At 35.6% G+C, this 17,952-nt stretch overlaps 1 protein-coding gene across 5 annotated transcripts in view; it reads right to left on the reverse strand.

Moving 5' to 3' along the window:
* SLC4A7 (solute carrier family 4 member 7) overlaps positions 1-17,952 on the reverse strand; it is a 92,209-nt gene that overhangs the window by 28,959 nt on the left and 45,298 nt on the right. For 4 of the 5 annotated variants that reach the window (XR_008429547.1, XM_053936340.1, XM_053936329.1 and 1 more), the window contains exons 3-8: positions 16,327-16,470; positions 14,033-14,168; positions 12,853-13,013; positions 10,802-10,990; positions 2,222-2,337; positions 649-806 (exon numbers count right to left, since the gene is read on the reverse strand). Coding sequence is in view for 4 of the 5 variants with exons in the window: in XM_053936340.1 (XP_053792315.1) it covers positions 649-806; positions 2,222-2,337; positions 10,802-10,990; positions 12,853-13,013; positions 14,033-14,168; positions 16,327-16,470 (904 nt within the window). In the remaining variant the exon portion in view is untranslated. The remainder of the gene's footprint in view (positions 1-648; positions 807-2,221; positions 2,338-10,801; positions 10,991-12,852; positions 13,014-14,032; positions 14,169-16,326; positions 16,471-17,952) is intronic. The other variant, XM_053936349.1, reaches the window with a different exon arrangement.

Genomic DNA, 17,952 nt, shown 5'->3' on the forward strand with positions numbered 1-17,952 from the left:
AGATCCTTGGGTTTGGGGAGCAGGGGTGACTGCACCGGTTGGATAGCATATTGCAGACTGAAAACTGCTTCTATGTATTAGTGGCAGGTTGACTACTCCAATGTCAATCATGTAGATTTGGGCATACAATAAAAAATTGGTTTTTCACCACCTACGTCATTCATACGCAGAGCATTTGAATAGAAAGAGCAGATGTTCAGATTAGCCAGACCTTCAGACTTAGTGTGCTCTTCCCCACTGACAAGCTGTGTCCCACCAAAGGGAACTATAACTATCTTCATGCCCATCTTCAAATGTCAACACAAACCTGGAAGACTCATTGCTTTTACTCCAAATCAGCGTTCAGTTTAAAATCCTGCACTTGCTTAAGACAGTATCTTCATATGTATATAGATGTGTATATATATATATATATATATGTGCATGTGTATATACAGAGATATATATAAAGATATATAATGCATTCAGAGAATTTTGTGGCAGATCTCATTCCTTCAAATTTTGCAGCAAATGACTGACATAATGTTCAACAAAATCTACATTTTTTGAGCTTAATACAGTATATATAAAAATTTACAGCTATTTGAGATCTTAAATAATATTATCTTATTGCATAAGTAAAGCCAGACTTTCCAGGCATTTATTTACCGTGTAGGAACCGGAACCTCTGTGAGACCCGAGAGAAGCACAGCAGGGGAAAGCCTCACAAAAGCAATAATAGGTCTTTCTAAAAAATCTACTTCTCCCACTAATACATTTGATGCTTCTGCTCCTGAAGGAATTTTCCTCATGAAGTTCATATCAACCTATTCATACAAAGATGAAACAAGTGTTTAATCCCTTACATTTCTTAGCAGAAATTCCATAACATAATTATGTTTATCAGAATTTACAAGACATTTATGCTACAAATAAAAATTAAAAAGCAAATTAAATATCCCACAATACAGAAAAGACAAACACATTTAGAAAATGTCAGCCAGCAGCCAAATAATAATAAACTATTTTCTATAAGTTAGATTACTAACACCTAGTATATTCTAGAAGACTCCAAACTGCATAATCACCTTTCTAATATTATCATGACAAACATTCCATGATAGGACATAAATTAACAAAATCTATGCACAATTAAGTAAGGAGAGTTCATGTAATTACACATGGTTTCTAGAATGCAGTAAGTTATTTCACAGCCATGTATTTCAAGTATGTCATAATTTTGAAAAATAATTTGTATGTTCATCTTTTCATTCATAAAGAATTATGATGGCTGAAAATCTTCACCTTCATTTCTGCACATAATCACAGAAGTGCATTAGAAAATGGTACAGCACATGAACTCTGTGTTCACATACACACACACACAAGCACCAGTGACATTGCTAGCTAGAGAACTTACAGATGGCCTCTTGAGTCCCACACCAAGTGTGCCACAACTACAGTGCCAGGAGGCTGACTCCTGTCCAACAGGAGACAAGGCAGGTGTACACAAGGACAGGCCAAGCAAAAATATAAAAACTGTGACAGAGAAGCAGGAATATATGGCACCTGCCATGATTAGATTAGAACTACAGTGTAAGTTAGCTTTCCTTAAACAAAATTATTTAACTTGGCAAAACCATCTTCTCACAGTGTTTCACAGTACAGATGACACTTCTGACTGAACTTTATAGTAACAGCCACAATGGAACTTGCCCAGTGAATTTATATTATGAAAGAAATATATGAGATTTCCAGTAGATTTTTTACAAGGTCTCTTTCAGAAAGTGGTATTACATGTTTCTAATGACTAAGATGTACAACAACTTTTGCAGAGGAAACTCATACATATAAAGCAAATTCTTCTTAAAAGCCCTCTTCACAAAAAGAAAAAAGGAACCAACAAAAAGTTCTAGAAAAAGAAGTTACAACACAATGTATAGAACTGCTTTCATAAGAGCTTGAATAGCAGATGTGTAAATATCTCCATCTGCACAAGAAATTACAGCAGCTGCACTCCTATGTTACCAAAATACTGAGAAATATTCAACTGGGAAGAATTTTAAAACACCTGACACATTTAGCCTAGATAATATTGTGACACAAGTTATCTCTCAGTATCTATTTCATGTGTACACTGGTACACATGTCTTAGTTGTAAGTAAGGGGGAAGTTCCAACCAGCGCAGTTTTTGTTACACTGTTAATTGATGCTAAACACTAAGGTATTTAATGCTATTTACCTTACTAAAATCAACAGTGCTGTTTTCTCTGCTTCCTCCTGTCCCAGTACCTTTAACATCTCCACTTTTCCCAGTGTCCAAATTTCCAGGTGCTGACTGTGGAGATGCCAACAGCCCTAAATTAAAACAAAGGAGATAAGTTCAAAATGGTGCAGGAAATTAACTGAGTGTGCAACACTACCAAAATTCAATGTGGCAGCTTGCTTAATGCAAAAGTGCACGTTATTCAGTAAGTGCCCTACATTAGTATCATAAATGCAACATTAATAAGTCACTGTGTTGTCAAAAAAAGGACATAATTTTAAAAATTAGGTATTGCCCCAAATGATGGCCATTTGCAAAACAGTCACCAGAAAACATCAGCTACTTTAATTGCAGAAAAAATAACTGCTGGCATTTTAATCATAACTGATTCAGTAGTTAGTATATAGCACCTTCACCGTACTAAGAAATCCTCGGATACCAAATGCAAACACCTGTAGTCTGCTGTGTAGCAGTTACTGCAATTGCAGAAAGTGTCAGCAAGCCTCAGGCTACAGCTACAAGGAATGTAGTCAACAAAGTTAACTAAGTTGTAAAAGTAAGCAGTGTACTACATGAAGGACAGCTTGCAAACCATGCTTTCAATCAACAGACCAAAGCTCCCACTATTCATCCAATCACATGTTACTATATGGAATATACACTTGAGCTGAAGAGCACACACAATAAAGTTTTTCAAGTTCAACATACAGCTTCCCTCTAACACTTGCACCAAAACAAAACCATATTATCTATCTTGCTACAGCCAGCAGCACTGAATTGCAGGTTCAGTAAAGGGTACAAAATGCAAGTAACCCAAGTGTTCATACACACAGAATTCCACATTGCATCGTGGTTCTCTCTACCCAAGTAACATTTAAAAGCTGGTCTAGGCATGCATAACCAAGCCCAAGTCCCGTCTTTTGAACTACAGAGCTTTTGCTTGTTCAGTTTAACATGCACTAGACGTGCATTTGGCCTTCTTGCTTGTCTACACTTGACCTTTCAGCTGTGGTGACAGAACATGCTTCCACATGCCTTCAAAACCACATCTAGATAAAGGCTGGAGCATAAACATTGTATTACATGGAGAAAGTTTGTATTTAGGTCAAGCATCTCTCTAGCCAAGATATAAATTAAACCCTTTTTGGCTATCTTCAGGCTACTGTTCTATCATAACTACTGCCACATAACTACTTGCATACCCCCATGTTTATAATTTCTCAATTTTGACTTATTTTAGCATTTCAAATGACTACTCTATTCACTTAATTTCATCCCCATATTTGTTTTCAAAAAGCTCTTCCAAAATGTCATCATATCAACAAAAACATGCAGGTCCAAGCCTTTACCACTAATTTTCATTCTTACAGTTCATAAGGGACGTAAGTGGTGTGGGTAGTTTTTCCTGAAGCAAAAACTAAATCAAGTTAACAGGTTGTCATTTCCTTCATAAATCCTAACATACACGAGTAATGAGCCAACACAACAAAATAACAAAAAAAAAAAAACAAAACAAAAAAAAAAAAAAAAAAAAAAAAAAAACCAAAAACAACCCAACAACAAAAAACACGTTCTGCTCTTCTGCTCCAAGATTTACATGTTATTCACAAGAACTATACCATCAATCACCTATGAAATCAGCTGATCTAAGTATTTAACTGCTTAGGAGCTGATGTTTGTAGAACTAGAAAGAAATATTAAACAGCTGTTGCAGAAGAGCAGCATAATACAAAAGTTTAGATATTCTTCATTTTTCCCCTTCTCTGTAGCAATACAGGTAACTTAAAATGTTTTTAACTGATGAAAGGTAAGCCATAATGCATCGTTTTGCACTTTCTGAAAAAGCACTGTGAGCAAGAGCAAGCAGAGACTAGAACAAAAACCTGAGAGACAATCAAGGAGAAGTACAGAGAATAAGGATTCTACATATTAGCAGAAATATTTACTGTTTCAGTGCTAAAGTGATACTGATTCTTCTAAAAGATTTGCCTTCAAAATTTCACCGATCATTCACAGTTAAGACTCACAAGTTTTGGCACTGACACAGGAATATTTGTCTGACCCTAAACCATGTGTGAATAATTTTCCTTTCTGTTGGCCTTGCAGTTGGACAGACTGCTGCTCTCCCAAGATAGTACTGCTCACAAGTTTTCAGACCTGAGCAAGCATTTCCATATGAGCCTGCCTTCATTACACATATCCATCAATCTGCTATTTATAGAGAAACTGTGAACCAATGAATTAATCTTCTTTAATAGAAGTGAAACACTTCTATTCCAAAGCTCACATTAATAAAATAACTTATTTCCCTCTCTTCTCCAGTTCAGTAGATGCAAACTCAATGACAACTACTTAGAAGTACTTTTCAGATTCTAAGACAGAGAAACTCATTGTTTTGAAGCTACTGAGGGGATCCTTAAAAAACACAGCGCTCTTCCTGATGTTAATTAGGCAGGTGGACTACTCCATCTCCTCTGAAAGACTACAGTGGAGTAAGTCTTGAGTAACTTGGAATAAAACCTCAAACTCAAGGTATTTATAACTACACCTTCACTAAAGATCATGTGCTTTTTCTAGCCAACTACATTTAATACTGTGATGACAAAAATCTAATCAATGTTATCGACAGAAAAAAGAATGCAAGAAGTTTACATACAGTTGTCTCACATCTGTTTCATATGAAAAAGATGAGTAATATATGAGTTCAACATCTAAGCATGACTATTCAAAAAAAATGTATTTAGAAAGGCAAAAATTATATAATACAAATCTTCTAAATATGAAGTCAACCATATTTGTAGTTGAGGAAATTAAAATAAATTTTTAAAACTAAATTCCATTGCAGCTCTAATGCAAAAAAAAAAAGTTCATATTACTACTAGAGAGCAAATATGCAAACTTCTCTGAATCACTATTTTCAGGGAAAAATACTGTAAGAGGAAAGTTGTTGTAAATGGTTTTTTTTGCTCAGTTTTAAAGTACATTTATCAGTGGACCAAAAGGCCTCTTAAAACAGACTTCTTTGCTGTTGTTCACAGACATTATAAAACCTCGGTGATGCTGGTGAATTAACGGTGTTGATTTTTAGCTGTGACACAGCTCACTTCCCAGCCCTTCCTATGGAATTCATTATTCAACAGTTCAAAGATGGGAAAACAAACACTGCTCTTCAACTGATGACAAAATTTAAAAAAACATTATTAAGAGAAGCCTTTGTCTAGTTGACTTACTATGAACTGATGACTGGCTGATTAAAATTAAGTGGTAGACCAAAGGTGTGTCTCTTTTCCCTCCTTTACAGTAACTCACATTAAGTTCAGTAACCTTCCAGCTCTTTATGAAAACTAAAAAATAAAAGTCTGAATAACACAAGGCAAATGACAGAGGAATGTAAATAGAAAAAAAACCTCCTATTAGAAAATTAACACAGCTCCTCATGCTCACAGGAGGCAAACCAAACTCAATCATACATATGTGTAAAACGTATTCACGCTGCAATATTCTGAATTACTGGAGAGGTGAATACAGACCATAACCTATAGTGGAATGGACCAGGAAGATTTTTTTTTTCCCTTAATTAATATCAGGAAGTTGACTTCCTTGTCAGGGTTTTCTTTGACTCTTGACTCCCAAGACAGAAACTGGTCCAGTTGCAGCCCTGAAGTCATAGTCTGAGAATGTTTTCAAAAGCAAATCTAAGGAAAAAACGTGTCTTTCTGTGGTCAGATGATTTCTTGAACTAAAAAAGCAGGGGAAACCCCAGAAAACAAAAAATATCTTCGTTGTTGGTGTTTATCATTCTCTAAAAAAACTCATGGATTAACTGGGAAATCATCCCTTTCAGATTTTTTTCTTTATGAGAAACAGCTGCATGAGGAACAAAACTGATTTGAACATGACTTGGGAGATTCTAGTAGAAAGCCTTACTAGTGACAATGGTAATAACATCATGTACTTGAGCTTTATTAATTTGCCTTCTCCTGGATTCTAAAGATCTTATGTCTGGCATGCTGTCATTCCTGTCAGAGAAATGAGAACTGGAAAAACAATTACAGCTATTATTTTACTTCTGATTTCTAAGCACATTTGGAAGGTGACCTGTAACAGAATTATCGTCACATGATGTCTCTTAATTTCTCATAAGGAAGTCACAAAAAGAGATTTGTGTTTGCTTTTCTGAATTTAAGTAATGATGAGGCCTCTATACTTCAACTGAAGATAAGAAACTATGACGTAGTTTCTTTCCTTTTCAGTGATTTGGCTGCCAATGTGAAAAGGCAGATAACCACAGCCTCTTTCTTCTCTGTCAGCATATTTCCACTCTTAAATGTAACAGTTATTTATTAAACAAGTGAGGAAGAAACCAAGTAAAGCCTCAACTGAAGGAAGAACCAAGGGAGATCAGACCCTGCGCTCCCAACACACACAGGCCTAAAGAAGTCAAACCTACAAGCTAGATTTTGGCAAGATAAATTTCTAGGAAGGGGAGGAAGAGCCTGAAGACCAAAAAGAAAGATGATTCGCCCCCTTAAAAACACAATCTGCCAAGTAGAATTGTGAAGTTTCTAAATAGGTGGTAATTTTGCAAAAGTAAAGCAAGTATAACAGTACGGATGCAGAATGCAGTTATAAAATTTTTACTAAAAACATTTCAAGAAAGGATGGAAAGTTCTAACAGTTTCGTTCAACTTATCTATACACATACATACCTTTTTACATATAAAGAAGAATAGCTTTGCAGATAACAAAATAATAAATTGCTGAGTTCTGGCCTACAATTACAAGTTCCTAAGTACTATCTCCAATTTTGCATATCAAATACAACAAAACACGAATGGAGTGTCTGATGCTAAAGCAGTGCACTAATGGACAACTATCCAGAAACAGCTGCAGGTGAACTGAACCTGACCATTTCATCAGTTAACTACTGCTGGTTTTAACAGCCATGGTTTTAAAAAGCCCAAAGGCAAAAATAAAACTGCTTGAAAGCTTCATGATACAACTAAACTATGGATGCTACTGATAATTGTATCCTTCCTAATTCTTTTCATATTCACCTCTAATACTTTACCATGGTTTCAGCTGTACCTATCTCAGGATATCCAACACTGGTTTAAGACATTGACTCAACCACTGACAAAACCAAAGCAAAATCTGCTATGGACTGTAGGTGAGTGAAAGGAAAAGGCCACCATTTTTGACATTTTGCTTATATATTAGATTTTAAAACCATATTCCTTTTTAATTACACAAATGAATGTTAATTAAAGAATTTTTTGCTTGCTTTAGTTAAAAGCTAAAAAGTTAAAAATGCCAAACAAGAAGACAGTCACAACTGAGAAGAAACAAACATGCAGGCAGAGGTAATAGTTATCATATTTCTTTGTGCCAAAAACATTGCAGTGCAAGTGATCCAGATGCAGAGAGCATCACACATGGACAGCTTAAATTTCAATAGTTGCCTGGTGTTTTGCCAATATTTTCCTCTGTCTTCTTTTCCTGGCTTTCCTGCACTTCTAAGTCCTCCTCAGGTGGGTGGATTACTACTGAAGGGATATCATCACTGGCAGGTGACACCAGCAATTCCTTGCCCTGAAGTGGGCTTGGCTGGGCACTTGTGGTTGGGCGGCAGGTAGGGCTGGAGGGTGGTGTGTTTTGAGGGGTGGTTACAGGGGTTGTACACCTTGAGGCTGCCGGGGTCCCAGCTCTTGAAGAAGGAAGAAGGTTACTGAGAAGAACCGACAAACGGCTGTCTCCTCTCAGGGAAAGATTTGAAGCAGAGAGACCTGTTCGCAAAGAGTGGCGGGAGGCTGAAAGGCCTTCCCCTGAGATAAAACAAATGGAACACCATGAGGTTTACAAAAGGGATAGATTATATTAAATTAAAACAAAACAAACCAAATCCACACAGATACAAATATGAATTAACAATTTACACAGTAAATTGCAAGCTTTATGGGCCAAAGTGTCATAGTCATGCAAGTAAGGTAAGAGGAGATCTGATACCAGACATTAGGAAAGTAAGAAATTACTGAGGAGCACTCATTAGAATGCTGAAGATCTGAAGGAGAAGATATTATCTTAAGTCAGAGTAAGATTTGTTAACAAAAAAAATTTTGTATCTTGAAACTGACTCTTAAATTTTTCTAGAATTCCTTATTCCAAATGGCACAGCAGTTATTGTTAATCCATCCAAAAAATAAACTAAAAAATTATTAGCAACCAAAATATTACAAGACTTCTGTTAACACTATCTGTTATGTACAAAGAATTATTAATTTTTAAAAAGCGATCATGATCAAATATATTTAAATGTGTTAAATGCAACTGTCTCCCAATAAAAGTCTTGTTTTACTGAGAATTTTCCCAGGCAGCTGTAGTCTAATGTGTATTTTTGAAGAGGGCACAAAAATGAGATACACAGCCCCTTCTCCATATCATCTTGCTGTGACTTACCAATAGCCCCATATGGCTAAAACCAAACATTTCTCCAAAATCCCTTGTAACTTTTGTTGCTCTAGTTTCCATGTCTCACTAATTTCTTATGGAGAGAACACAGTCTTGTGATGAGTCCTTCAGACTGGAGCTTGTAATGGATTATTCAGTTCTTCCTTAAGCAGGAAGAGAGACTGTTTATGCTCATATTAGTACTTCCATTAAAAGGTTTAGTGATACCATTTCTCCCATTTGCCACAAACACTTTTCCTGGGATGACCAGTCTCCTTGAAAACATTACTGATGACTTCTCCTACAATCCCTGAAATCCAAAACATGCTGGTTTCACCATGCCATCAAACAAGGAAACAGCAAACTAGACACATTTACTCTCCCATTTATACCAAGCACTACAGAGACCAGTAAGTTGAAGAACCCCAAAACAATTAACAAGGAGGTGCAGAAAGCATGCCTAGGTAAAGGCCTCATACATTCCCCTCCCCCCAAACAATGAAAGAGTGGATCCTACAGATACAAACCTGATTTAAGAACAAAAGCCTCAAAACTCAACTATTAAAACATCAAAAATGGAGAGCTGTAAAGAAAATGGGACCAACAGAGTAGATTTGGTTGCCTATAATAATCACTACAGTAATAACTAACTTCTATAAGTATACCTGTGATAAATCATGAACATGTCCTAAAACACACAACCCCCTAAGGAGCCTAAGAACTAATATGCACATAGGCATGTTTGGCTTACCAGCTTATTAGAGGGTTACCAATGCATAATAAAAAGAAAAGTAAATCAGTATATGCTGACAAGGAGTTCATCATATTATACTGGTTTCTTGTTTCAGCATACATCCCATAATCTCTTGTAAAAAGAGTATTCAGAATAAAATGCTCTAAAAAAATTGAACTGATACATGAAAGGTAACTGGCAAGAAAGAGATCTCAAATTTGCAGAATTATACCTGGGGATACAGATGTTCAAGGATGGGAAAAACCAAGTCTGTGTGTGTGAAATTTTCATGTTTGGTGAACAAAACATGTAAGTCAGGAGTTACAGGAGACATTATGCTCTTAGATAAATTAGCTGCATTTTCATTCTTGAAAAAATAAATCTGAAGCTATTAGAGAAATATTTAAGTATATCATATATGCACTAGCTAACAAAAAAAAAAAAAAACTATCAGCAAGCTCAGGTATTCATTGGAGAATACTCCAGCATATGTAGCTCCTAACAAGCACTTAACTAAGTGAAGCATACTCTAAGCAATAAGGCATCTTTCAAGACAGAAAAGAAAGTTCACTTCAAGGACTGATTCATGAAATCAGAATTAAGTTTTCACCAGAGTAAAAAATTTCATTTTTTCAGAGTAAAAAAATCTATGTGTCTTACTTAATGCAAGGCAAAAGGAAACAAAGAACGGAGATGAAAACAGAAGCCCCATAAAAACACAAGAATACAAGTAAGCTGCTCTGTAGTACATATTGCTATTTGGAATTTGGGACTGGATGTCTACAATAAATTTTCAGGAACTGGTTCAAAGAAGATATCTAAGAACATTGCTAATACCTTTCTTGGGTTTGGGATTTTTCCTCCCATTAGACCCTTCTCTACAAAATAAGATAAAATAAACAATGTTCTAGCTAACAGTACTACCTTCACTATTGGCATAGCAAACTTCTTGTCAAATGAACATAACACTGGGTTAAAACACAATAAATGTCATTATCACTGCACTCATAATCACTACATCTCTTGTGCAAATACTGTAAAAGCAAGTAGGATCCATCTGACACATATATAAGTTATGCCACAATGCTGAAATTCCTCAAACATTGCATATACCAAAAAAACATTAGGATCAATGTACGTCTACTACTATGCTTCAGAACAATAATGCATGCTATGGTATACAAGCAGGACTAGAGTATTTGACTAAATTAAAAAATATCATCCACAGCTACACATCACACACACTCTTATTGTTAGTTCTTTCCTCATCAAGAAGGAAACACTTATCTGTTATTACCAGCTGACCTTTCCTTCATCTCCCAGTGAGAGCATCATTTACCAGGTTAGTATGAACTGGAGGCTACAACTTATCTCACCATTTCGTTCAAGCAAGTGAGGGTCAGAATGTTTCTTGCCTATATCTGCGAAAGACCGAACTAGAGGAATCCGACTGCTGAATTTCTTCTCATTCTGATGATGGTGTCTCTTTAGAAGAGCCTCTCTCACATTCTCTCTTATGGATTCATCCAGCTGGCCAGAGGCAATCATGCTGTCCAAAACCATATCTACATAATAATAACAAAAGAAGAAAATTATATAGGTAGCTATCAAGTCTCTCTTTCATCTCACTCAAGCACTGTAGTTGCATCAAATAATAAAAGAAAATCAAAATCTATTTAAAAGAAAAGTCTTCTCTTTAGCAAAACCATTTTCAAGAATCCACAGGAAATTTTCAGATGTCACTAAACAAGCAAATGTGAGAATAAGAAAAGCACAACATGCAGATCCAATAGAGTATTTATTAGTAGCATCATTTCAAGAACTGTAAAGGTACTAAGGTACTCAGTACCTTATAATTCATAGTCATTTACTTCAACTTTCAATGGAAACTCACTTTCAAAAAAAGCATTTATTGTATTCAACAAACCTACACCAGGAGTGAGTACATAAAGACAAAACACAAATGAAAACAGACTTATGACAGTCTTAACCTGGTGTTCCCTACTTTTAAAAGTATATTCAACTACGTAAAAGTGAAAGTTGCTATAGAATAAGGTTAATTACATAACTCCTGTCATCTTCAGATGCTCTACTGAGACTCTTTACCAAACTTTGTGTGATTCACATGCTTTAGAAGAGCAAGTATGAAACAAAATCTAGGTATATAATCTAAAACTAACTACTCATCTGCCAAACAACATCAAGTTTCAAAAGGGCATCTCACCAATATGCTCACATCAGGAAAGAAAGCCTACATATCAGGGGAAATATCTACTGTGCTTCTTAGAGGTCCATTTTTTTTAATAATAAAACATATAAAACAAATTCATAAAAGACCTCAACCTGCACAAAGCAACACAAACCTATGTGACAAATTTTTAAATATATTTTCCCAGTTTTAACTAATGTCTCGATACTTAACTGCATTGTTAAATTGAAATTGCACAGAACTTCTCAAAATGAAAAATGTTAGGGCTCAGGGTAGGGCTCTGAGCAGAACAACATGCTGTAAAGTGTCTGTCAGTACAGTGCAGCTTCTTTCTGAGATCACTGGTAACACACAGCCACTTGTTACAGATTCTCAAAAGGAAACTTGCCACCCTCCCTCTCCTGTTATGAGTAACAAACAGTATTACCTACTGGGTATTGCTGGCTCCTGGAAAAAAGGCAGCACACTTGTATACCAAGCACTGCTAAACCACATGCTTCACAATGGCACCTAAAATTAACTTGAAACAAATTCACACAATCTCTTAAGGTATCCTAGTTGCAACTCAAGTGCCTGCTACCCAGAGTGCTGGTTACACAGAATTAAGCAACTACTTTCCTTATTTATTAATATTATCGCTGAATTCAATTACTAAACATATAATTATAAATCAAACTATGAAAGTATTCAAAGTTGCCTGTATTGTATCCAAAATGACCATGTGATTAGTGAGGACACTCAACACAGTAGGTCAAACAACATGTACAGCATTTATTTCTGCTCACCTCTTATAAAGGTGAAAAAATACCAGATGTGCAACAACCAACTGCACTAATGGCATCAAGTTAACATCAGCCAAAGTATAATTAATAATTATGGTACTAAAGTGTACAAATAACTCCTAAAATGTTCTGGCAGACATTTACAATTCATCTGTAGAAACAAAGACAGAACACATTAAGGGATTAGAACATAAAGGCAAATTCTGGGCCTCATCCTAAAGTACATACTAAGGAGCTCCTACTCATCCAGTGTCATGTTTTGTAAGTGGCGTTTGTAGGACCAGCTACTCTCAACCAGATCAAGAAAAGTGCTGCAAGCACGCACATACCTGTTTCTTCCACACAGTATTTTCAAGAACATAGACATCACCAAGACCACCTCAAGTTATAAATCAAAATTTAGGAATAAAGTATTTTTAAAAATTTTTGCTGCAACCTGCTATCTCATCAAGCGTGTTTGCTCTCATGTCCAACATGACCGTCCCATTAAGAATACAGCTCCGCAGTTCAAAGAGACTGTGCAGAGACAGAGTTGCTACATAAGGCTTGCTCCATCGATCGCCGCCATCTTCAACATCCTCTTCAAACTTCAGCCACCTGAAATGCATTCACATGTACACATTTATATTTCTCCTGGAAAGAAAATCCGGCAAGCAATCCCACTCTTCCATGTGGCTTAGGCATGACATAGAACAGAAAATCCCATGAAATCATACCAGCTTTCATTTTCTCAGACAGCCCAATTGATTAACATTTTTATCAGGCTTAAATAACCACACTCAACTGTTTTAGTTCTTACCCATTTTGTTTCTTTTGGCTTGACCAATACCTGTCTATTCACATGATCTTGTGAAGAATATGGCTGTCTGCCTTATTACCTGACTTGCATCTTGATTTAATTAGTATTTTAGGATTAGAAAGCTGTCTTAAACATACCATACAGCATGTTCAAGTCTCCTAAGGCTGCTAAGTCAGACTTTCAAGAACTAAGCAATATTAACACGTGAAACTATAAACTGATCTGGAATCCCACTCACAGGCATTATGCAAATTGAGCTTCTACTAAATTTAACATGCAACAAGGTGGCTGGAAATACTGAATGCAGAAGAATTCATCACAATGCACAGGCAGAAGGAAGCAACTAAACTAGTAAGGGTCAAAACCAATCATGGCATCCTGTAATGTTCAGGCATGCAATTTGCCAAAAACTAATCAAATACTACCCAAGAAAAAACCTAATACCCAATTTTCTTTCTGTTTGAGAAAAAAAATGATACTAATATATTGGCAGTAACATACCAAAGAGGTTTCTGAGATTGCAAATACCACACTCCATGGGCAAACACTGTATTTATAACTTGGTATACTCTTACCTTTCAAAATGTTCGGTATGATCAGTTTTAGGGAAGAGAACACCAGAAAGACTGAGGGTCTCTTGAAAACAAGATTGATTCTTTCAGAGTTTGATAAGAACAACTAAAATTTTGGGTTGCTGTGCAAGAATTGAGTAAACAACTCTTACAGATAGTGAAGATTCTACGCCAAACCTGGTTTGCAATGCTTCAAAATAAAATTACTATAAGATATACCTTGAAACAAGCTACTCCAAACATACCTAGCAGTTTCTCTCCATTCATATTCTTCTCCATCCCTGAAGCAAAGTTCATCCATTTCAGTGAAGAGATCATGAGGAATGTGTTCATCATCATCTTCAGTACCCAAGATAAACTGCACTCGTTGGGATGGTGTGTCTTGAAGAAAATAATTAGAAGAATTCATACTTCTATGAATTAATTAACATTACCTAACAGTAAAATCTCCTGCCCTCAGCTAGAAATATGCAGGACAACATCCTCTTTAAGAGGAAAGAGGAACAAAAGAAACATATACATGTCTTTAAAAGAAGGCTCTCTGAAAAATTTGCACTGTTTCTGAAAACAAAACATCTGGAAATCCATGTTTATGAAAATTAATCAACTGTTCTTGGGTCTTCTATAGATTGCTAATATGAAAGTTAACATCAACAGTAAATTTGGTTAAAAAAAAAAAAGCAGAAATTAATATACCAAAGCACTAGAAACGTTGTTTTTTCACTTTGAGAACAAAATAATTAATACCATCATGACACAAGACACTAAAGAAGAAAAAGTTAAAACAAAACAGGCTGATGGAAACAAACAGCCTTACTTACAGAGCAGCTGCCCAAGTCATAGTTCAAGACAGTCATCAGTGAGTAGCCAAGCACTGACTGTTAGAGCAGCAGATTTTTCTGTGGTCTGTTGCTATTTATGTAGGATAAAATTTTTTCATTGCATGGTTGGAGCAGGATGTATAAATTAGCATAGGAAAGTAGAAAACTATGTAGCTGAAGTGTCCAGAAAATATTTTAACTTCTCATAGTATAGTGCCTAGTGGAACAGGCTCAATAACTTACTAAAACTAAAATATCCTTATTGATTAAGTAAGTACTGGATTTCAATCAATATGAACAAAACTTTAAAAAAACACCAATTAAAGCACATGATTTTAGAGATGCTTTTAATACTTATACAAAGATTCAAGTGAATTCTCATATTACAAGGGTTCAATAAATGTACTAATTGCAATGTTATCTCAAGGAAGGTCAGAGATAGAAAATCCAGGTAAACCTCAATTTTAATTTTTTTTTTTAATTTTCTCAAGTTTTAGAAATCTTAACTTTGTTCACCGAAACATCATTCTCACAGCTGTAAGATATGAATATACAACTGTAGGTTTCTACTGTAGAAGGAAGATGGCCTTTTAGATTTAAACATAAGATCTGAATAACTAAAAAAGTTCATTCATTGAGTTTTATTTTAGCATTTTTGTTCTAGTATATACCACCATCTAGTAGCTTCCTTCTGAAATGGGCTCTTGAATGCAAGCAACATTCATTATTAGTTAAGGTCTATAGCAGATTGTTTCCATCCCAAAACCAACACACCCCAAAATCCTGCCAAATTCTGTGCATATAGTATACAGAAGCAAATGGAACAGAGAAGTGAATTTCTGTCAACTTAATATCACTTGTTTCTTCAAAAACTGTACAGCAAGATTCTACAAACATGATGTCCATTATTTGTATTTGGGAGGGAAGGCCTTGAAGATGGTTGAAACCAAGATTTGACAGAGCATTTCCATTTGAAAATTCCTTTGTTTCAGGTACTGGCCCCACATAGAACATGCTGCTAGTCATTGAAAGGTAACAAGTGAACAGCATGGTGTCCACACTTAAATTCAAACATTCCACCATAATCTGCTCATTTGTGGCATTTTAGGGATTAAAGTGGACTTAGGGTCTTGAAGAAAAACTTAAGTATACTGCCAAATACTTTCATTTCAGAGAATGATATGACAAAATTGTCCTCTCTTGAGGATAACAGGGTGGGGGGGCACAGTTCATGATGATCCAAACCAAAAACTTAGGAGGCAGTGCAATTCCTTTACTAACAGACAGCAAGAAGGCTGAAGTAAATATTTAAATAAAAGAAGATCATTGATCAAATTACCATGGCAAATGCTGCTTTTCACAGCTAGATGCTTAGTTTCAAAAATCAGAGGAACAAGCATACACGACTACACAATCTGAAAAAAGGTGTCTAATTTAAATAACACAGATTTTCATGCTACAGGAGAGCATTACAAAGCTCTAGTCTAACCTATTCAGTGCAGGCTGCTGAACATTCATGCAGACAGCTGGACCAAGTCCAACAGCTTCTGACTTAGATAAAACACAACCACAAAATCCTTGTCTGACTGTACACAAAAAGACATTAATTACAGAGAGAATAAAAGAAATAGCACAAAACAAACAACACTTAAGCACAGAGTAGCTACTACAACTTTATTTTCCAGAGACATGAAGAACATGCACAACAAACTTCTTACCGTATGATGGAGATTCTCTGCCATCCTCTCTATCAGTTTCTTTTTCTTTTTTTCTTCTGTGGTGCCTGTGCCCACGATGTCTGTGCCGTCGACGGCCTGGCTTGCCAAGTGGGACGTGAACTCCAATATACACAGCTCTGTGGCCTTTTCAAGAGAATTTAAAAGGACACAAGTGAACAAAAAATTACCTACTGCCCAAATTTAGTATCTAAAGACAAGGGGTTTAAGAAATAGCAATCCAAAACAATACTTGACAAAATTACCTTTAGTGAACTAACACGACCATTTCCTTTCTGTCCTTCCAGGGTGTCAAGGAACTAGTTCTAGACTCATTTCTCTGATAAATTAGGTCATATTCTTATTTAGTTTAAAAATTCAGTTGTGAAACAAATAATACAGAAGTACAAGCTTGACCTGTAATGCTGAAAGAAGCTATTTTATAAACATGAGGCCAAGGCAGAGAAATGACATTTTAGTCCTCTTTTTTTACAGGGATTCATATCAGGACAATTGTAAGAATGACAAAATAATCTCCTGGTTCAGCTTATTAACTTCATCAAGAAATTACCCTTCGTTTAGAGTCTGCAAGTAGTTCTCTGTCCTTGAAAGAACTGCCACTATTTTCTCAATTAGCACATAACACCTCAAGGTGAACTGATGTTCAATTGCACCATTAACTTAGTATCAGGAAAATAAAAGGAACTTATATTCTGAAATGTATGTCAACACTTCAAATAGCTTCCGGAGATGTTGGGGTGGGTTTTTTCCTATTCTAGAATGTTTTAATAAATTTAGGAGCACATCCTCAAATTAATGCATATTGCTCTTTAAGACATGTATTTTCAACATCTTGCTTTTCCTTTGACCTTTGACACCAAGACAATACTAACATTAACATCTTAGCAAAAGACATCAATCAACTGACTGTTATGAACATATTACTACCATGTCTCCTGTAATGGAGATAGCATATACAATAGGCTTTTCATTGCTATTTAAACAAACAATCGCAGGAAGAGGCAAATTAACTATAACACTAAATACTCTGTTTCATGGTGTTGAAGAGTTATTACCGAAGACTGACATTAACCAAAGGAAAAGGAAGTGGTCTTCCAGCTATCAGACATATGCAAATTCAGCAAGTTTACATTATGCAGGCAAGCCCTAGAAACTGTGACTACACATACACGCATATGTATGTGTGTGCCTAGCACACTTAAAGATGTTGAAGATTCCTGGTGATTGTAGAGCTTTAAAGAAACAAGAAGTGGTAAGATATCAAGCTTATTTCCCCAAAAAAATAATCCCTAGGCCCAAAAAGATATGGCTTTATAGAAGTTTTGTGTATTTTTACAGTGCTACATGAATAAAAATACAATCAAAAGTCATTATTAATACAAGTGTTCAACATTAAATTAATTTGGTCAAAGATTCCTTTTCACAGAACAGGATCCAATTCTTGACACACTTCCAGCACTAGTTTAATTAGAGTTGACTGACTGGCACTATGACCAAATCTGAAATTAAGCATATCAAAAGCTATTTGTTTCCATGTAAGAGTGGAAAAGAGATTAATTTCTCGAAGCATTCATCAGTCCTATTTATAGAGAGAGATTTGTCTTTTGT

This window comes from Vidua chalybeata, chromosome 1 (genome assembly GCF_026979565.1).
Source record: "Vidua chalybeata isolate OUT-0048 chromosome 1, bVidCha1 merged haplotype, whole genome shotgun sequence".
Taxonomy (NCBI): domain Eukaryota; kingdom Metazoa; phylum Chordata; class Aves; order Passeriformes; family Viduidae; genus Vidua; species Vidua chalybeata.